Source organism: Juglans regia, chromosome 3, assembly GCF_001411555.2.
Source record: "Juglans regia cultivar Chandler chromosome 3, Walnut 2.0, whole genome shotgun sequence".
NCBI lineage: Eukaryota > Viridiplantae > Streptophyta > Magnoliopsida > Fagales > Juglandaceae > Juglans > Juglans regia.
In genome coordinates, this window is record NC_049903.1 from 24,959,385 (window position 1) to 24,965,340 (window position 5,956).

A 5,956-nucleotide genomic window follows, 5' to 3' on the forward strand; every position below is an offset into this window, starting at 1 on the left:
ATTATTTTGAATAAAAAATTTTTATTAATTGATTTAAAAAAAAAAATTAGGCCGAACCGAATGGACTAACCAGACTGATAACTACCGGTCCAATCCTGTCCCTATAGGGTGTTCGGTCCTGTCTGGTCCGGACCGGACCATTTGCACCCCTAGTTAGGGTTTTGTTTATTCAATCTTTGGACTCTTTTGACAAGTTATTATTCTATTTCCTATTATTTTAGAGTGATGAGTTAGAATTACTTATTACAGAAAACTATAGTCGTCTTGGTGAAGCAAATATGCGTTGTCTATTTTGCTGTGTTCGTTGCGCCAGATCTAGTCTATACGCTGCATCAAATAGGTTGATTTAGATCGATTTCAACAATTCAAGCCAATTCAAACTTATTCAAAATTGTATAATTTTTTTTTTTTTTGTGTTTGAAAATAAGCTTTTTTCCTTTGCTGTTTTTGTTAAATAAAATATAATAGAACTAAGAATACATTAGCTTTTTTTATCTCTACGTTTGGTGAAAATGGTAAAAATATGAAAAGTAAAATGTTGAATCCTATAATTTACTCTTATTTTTATGAAAAAAAAAAAAAAACCATGGTAAACCGAACCACCCAAAATATGAGGACTTTCAAATAACTAATATGAAAGAAAAAAATAAGCTCTATTCATGGAAGCACGAACCAAAAAAGAAAAAAAAAAATCATCCTTCTCTTTCTAGAAGAACCAGAAAGAGGTAAAAAAAAAGAATACAAATATATTTCAAAACTCAGTGTTAACAACATCATATACCTAACAAATTCCATGCACTTAAATTACATTTTTATCGCTGTTCCTTACGCTATTTCAATAATCGAACCGATCAAAAATAAAATACGAAAATTTTCTTAAAAAAGAATAGCAGGAGGAAATGGAGAGTAGATTCAATATCTTATCTTCTTCCATCCACCAAATCTCTTTTTGATTGTTTCCACCCCGACCCCGAGTAATCCAGCTCCCCTACACTGTAACCATATCCTCTCCCGTGCTCTGTGCTGCAAAGTCTGCAAGTTTTTTCCACGTCAGCTCCCGTTGTTCTTCCACCTCTCTGGCCCTGCCCTCATTCTCTACATACTGCCTCTGGCACTCTTCAAACAATTCAGCATCCATTTCTAAGAACATTTTCCGAACATTGACAGTCAGTCCATGAACTGCCTGGTTCCAGTGACTCTGAATATTCTTCTCCAATGCCTCGAAGATAATTGGAAGTATAACACCCCGATTCTGGGCAATTAAGCTCACTATATGCTCATTATTCCAAAAAAAGAGTGCTCGTTCTGCAACCTGCAATGCAAATATACCTAAGCCAAAACTTCCAAGGAAGTGAAGCTTTTTATTTTAACAAAGTGAAAAGCTAAGGCCTAGTTTGCTTACACAAGTTCTCTAAATTTTTAATTTTCTTTTCTTTTTTTTTTTCAAATCAAACCAAACATCTTCAACTCTCGAAAAAATTCTATGTCAACTTTTCAGCTTTTCATCAAAATAATGACAATTATAGAACTTTCCAACTCTACCTATTTATATTTACTACCTGGAAAAATTACAGAAAATCTACGTAAAGTTAGTTTAATATTCTTACCAATGCATTATGCAGTCGTCATATATAGGAAAACAAAATATTTGATGATAAAAGATGGCTGAAAGGTATTACTCAATCTTCAACAAGATAAGTTAATATTAAGTAATGACCATAAGCAGCAGAGACCAGCCACTGAGTGCTTCATCTGAACTAAGAGACTCCAAAAGCATAGAAAAACGAGAAAGACAAAAAGACATGGAGTGTTCAAGCTTGAAAAGACACAATCGCCTACTGGGGGAAAAAGAAAACAACTCTATATATCTGCATTTCAGACTCAGTTCTTGACTTGTGTTGATAAAGAAAGTGCAGGAATGGATAAATTGAAAAACTGTGAACCTCTCCTAAAGACCTTACAACACTGATCACTAAAGCTGTTAAAATACAATAAGAACAGGATAGAAGAATCATACATACCATAAGTAAAGTTCCAAATAGGCAACCATTGGTGATCATGTTTCGAAAGATGATGTAAACTAACTAAGATCAGATCACCCATTTACTCATAACTCGCCAACCAACACTTCAAACTGGACATGATTTCCCTCAAGCAGGTTGTTTCCTTTTAACCTCTTACTTTGTTTTTGATAAGTTCCTTTTAACCTCTTACTTTAAACATAAATAAGGATCATCTTCTCTAACACACGAGTGTGTGCATGCACATACATATGTCCATTTGATACTAGACAAAATAAAGTATATGGAACGTCTTCTCTAACACGTGAGTGTGTGCACACACATACATATGTCTATTTGAAGACTGTCTAGCATTGACAAAATAAAGTATTCTGACATGAGACATACTAAGGACAAACAGTATGTTTGCCAGTAGTGGCTTGTGGATGGTAATTTGTGGATCTGCGGTTAAGAATTTAGAAGAAAGCTTGGGTTTGTACAATGTATTAATTTTTTTGATAGGTAGGGTTTTGTACAATGTATTATGGATTCAAATAGTTGAATTTTGATGGATGAAAGAAGCAGGAAACAAGGGCAATCAACTGGCTACAGTTTTCTGGCCGCAATAAAAGGCTGTACTTTTAGAATGCTTGGGCATCTTTGGGTAACAAAACCCTCTTTGAATGGAGAGGGGCTTTTGAAAATTTAGAGAGCTTTCGTTACCAAACATAAAATATCAAGAGTGTAAAAACTCCCTAAGATTTTCAAAAAGACCAAAACTCAACAAAAATCTCCCAAACCTAATTTTAAAAAAACAAACACCACACAATGGGCCCGAAGATCCAGCCGCCCTTGGTGGCCAAAGGAGTCACTACCACCATGAGGCAATCGAATCTGGGCCGCCATAGTGGCCAAACTTACAAGCAGCCCAATCTGGGCAGCTTGTGGTGGCCAGAGTCTCTAGGCACTAAGAGCAGCCCAATCTGGGCTGCCTCTGGCTACCAAGGGTGGCCCAATTTGGCCGCCTTTGGCTATAGTTTTCAGGCCAACCCATGGCGGCAGCCACCACAGGGTGTAATTTTGTATACAAATCTGAATTCATAAAATTTCAGGAAGTAGATTGATGAATCACATTAAAAGTTATCTTGACCCTAGATTCCTAATGATTTGACCTTCAAGACCGTATGAGCATAATCTAATGTCTACAACATCTCTCTAAATCAATAACCAAGGAGCACTTCCCCAACAAGGCCATTGACCCTCGTTTAAACACATTTCAAAATTGTACTTCTCCAATACATTAAAAGAAAGCATGAAATAAGCCTAAGCAAACAAAAACTTTTGTAGCTGGGCAATCTAAGATGAAGCAATTAAGAAGTGCAAAAGGAAATTAGCATGCGGATACTGCAGAAAAAGGTAAAAGAAAAATGGGAGAATTGAGCCTAAACAGAGTTGAGACAGTTTCTTTTGTGGGATATAGAAGGGCACGGGTGAGAGAAATGGTAGTTATAGCGTTCCAAAAAAGAGAAATTATACGGAAAAAAAAAATCCACAGATTTCCGAAGATGAATGCCCTCATGGACGAGCTCAAAAGATTCTTCTACAGCACCTTATTTTTCTGGGCTACTGTTATTGACTTCAATGGGATTAGTTTTCATGATTTTCTTGTATCCATTTCTAGTTCCTAAATTGTAGATAGGTGTTCTCCTTGTATACCTACACTATTCTATTAATAAAATTTTATTTTACCTATAAAAAAATGAATGTCCACATCAAACAACAACATTGCCCTAAAATTCTATATAATAATGCCATTCAACATGCAAAGATTCAAGACTACATGACAAGTTCCACAAAAGCAAAAAGAAAGAAGAAATATGTATGAATGAAAGTATAAAAAGGGCAGAACTCACTAACTAGTCAGCAGAAACAAAATCTTAGGCAATATTTTCAATTATGAAACCTGAAAATGAAAGCTATTGAGGCAGCGGGCAATCTGTCTGAAAAGAGGAACCATGCAGCGCTGAAATTCGGCAGATTGTGTAGCTTCCAGCACTTCCTCAAGTTCTCCAAGGAAGAGAACTTCCTTCTGGCAGTTGGTGACGGGCCAGTACTTCAACAAACCCCTGATAACAGTATCAGCCAGCTTGTAATCTTTCTCGACGAATTGCGTAATGCAATACGAGAGCTGCTGATGGTACAATGCAATGGGCTTAGGCTTATGCAACGGTATAAGAGCACGAACCAGAAACAACTTATGCTCCTCTTTCATCGGCAGGGCAAACCCGTTAATTATACTTCCCAGAATCTCCAAAAGCTCCCCGATACCACTGTGCCTGTCCGTTTCATAAATGAACCGATAAAATATATTATTGATCGCCTTACGAATAAACGGGCGATGCACCATGAACTTCCCATAGATACGGTGCAGAATTGTCTTCAAATACTCCCTCTCCCGAGGATCCTCCGAGTCAAACAAATCCAGGAGTTTTAGCACGAACCAATGATCAATGTACCGTTTGGCTACCTTCGTATCGGTATCAGAAGACACCACGTATCTCAACAGCAGCTCATATACTAGTTGCAAATGCGGCCACGACGGCTCCAAATACGGTTCCTCCTCTTCGGGATCGGTAGTTTCCTGGCCGGTATTCTCATGGGATGCCGGGGGCAGGCACCGGAAAATGTTAACCGATACCATTTTTATCATCTCCTCCTGACACGTCTCGGTGATTTTCCCCGAACCGGATTGTATGAAATCAACCAACTCTAAGAGGTTTTGCCGCTTGATTTCTTTCTCTCGGACCGACTTCAAGGTATCCGAGAAATCGAACTGGAAGCAACATATCTGTAGTTTTCGGATAAACAAGCTCTGGCGTTCCGAGACGGGTACGTCACGGAACAACGGGAGGGGATCAACGGTGCCCGACGGCGGGGCCATAGGCGGAATCGCGGTGGGACCGCCCGAATTGGGGCCCAATGTCGCCGGGCCAGCCCGGGACGCGTGGTTCACGACCACATTGGGGGTAGAAACCGACCCGGAGTTGCGGCCCCCGGGCGGGCCGTACCCGTATGCATAGGGGTCGTTCGCGTCTGACTTAGAGGGCTTCCGGTGGCCGGCTTTTATGATTTTCTTGAACATGTTTCCCTGGATGCAGCAAACCCTAACCCTAAGGCTAATAAGCCAACCCCCCAAGATCGCGCTGGATTGTGGAGCTTCAGGATCAAATAAAAGCGAGCTCGTGATTGGACGGTGATCGTGGAAAATGATGAACCGGCATGCATCGAATCATTGCCCTAGGCTCCTTTGTCATGATCAATACGCGAGACTTCTTCCCTGTAGCCGCCGTGAATGAAATGAAAAGGGGATGGATCTGATAGAGGAATTGTACCGAGCTTTTGTATTGAATCGGACAGGAGTTTGAACTTACCAGATCGATGTGACGAGACACCCGAGTAGGAATGCCGGCGCGTTGATCGGACGTGCGGCGGGTCCCGGCGTTCCAATGAGAGAATTCAGAATTGAGAGTGAGAGGAGAAAAGTTGGGGCTATAACGAAACGAAAGAGAGCACAAAACAAGAAAAAAAAAAATATGAAAATGAATGATTGCATATAAATGCTTTTATAAACTGTATATTTTTAGAGTAACGAACCCTTTTTTTTTTTATTTTATCCCAATAAACTTGACTTTTCCTTGCACACGCACCATATTTTTGTTATATTATCTCCTTTTTAGATAATTATATTTTAAATTATCCAAACAAATAATTTAAGGTGTAAATTAGCTAATGTTTCTAATAAATTATGCTATATAGTTTATACTACAATATGTCACAACTTTCCATATTTTTATATCTCTAATGCCATTTTAATTTAATATTTTTTCATATCATCCATATCATTTGTTAGAAACGTGAAATTAATAATAAATAAAATACAATGTTCTAACTTCTGT

General features: G+C 38.6%; 1 protein-coding gene across 1 annotated transcript; it reads right to left on the reverse strand.

Annotated features, from left to right (window-relative positions):
• Positions 1 to 747: 747 nt before the first annotated feature.
• LOC109011996 (serine/threonine protein phosphatase 2A 57 kDa regulatory subunit B' beta isoform-like) lies at positions 748 to 5,582 on the reverse strand. Its single transcript, XM_018993415.2, has 3 exons — positions 5,432 to 5,582; positions 3,964 to 5,337; positions 748 to 1,312 (listed from the first exon to the last, which is right to left on the reverse strand). Exons 2-3 carry the CDS (start codon positions 5,140 to 5,142, stop codon positions 989 to 991), a joined length of 1,503 nt encoding a protein of 500 aa, XP_018848960.2. The 5' UTR covers positions 5,143 to 5,337; positions 5,432 to 5,582; the 3' UTR covers positions 748 to 988.
• Positions 5,583 to 5,956: the final 374 nt, after the last annotated feature.

Excerpts from the sequence above, each read along its gene's own strand:
- LOC109011996 (XM_018993415.2), bottom strand. The coding sequence starts at position 5,142 with ATGTTCAAGAAAATCATAAAAGCCGGCCACCGGAAGCCCTCTAAGTCA. Across the intron at positions 1,313-3,963 it reads TCAATAGCTTTCATTTTCAG|GTTGCAGAACGAGCACTCTT; the intron begins GTTTCATAATTG and ends TTTGCATTGCAG.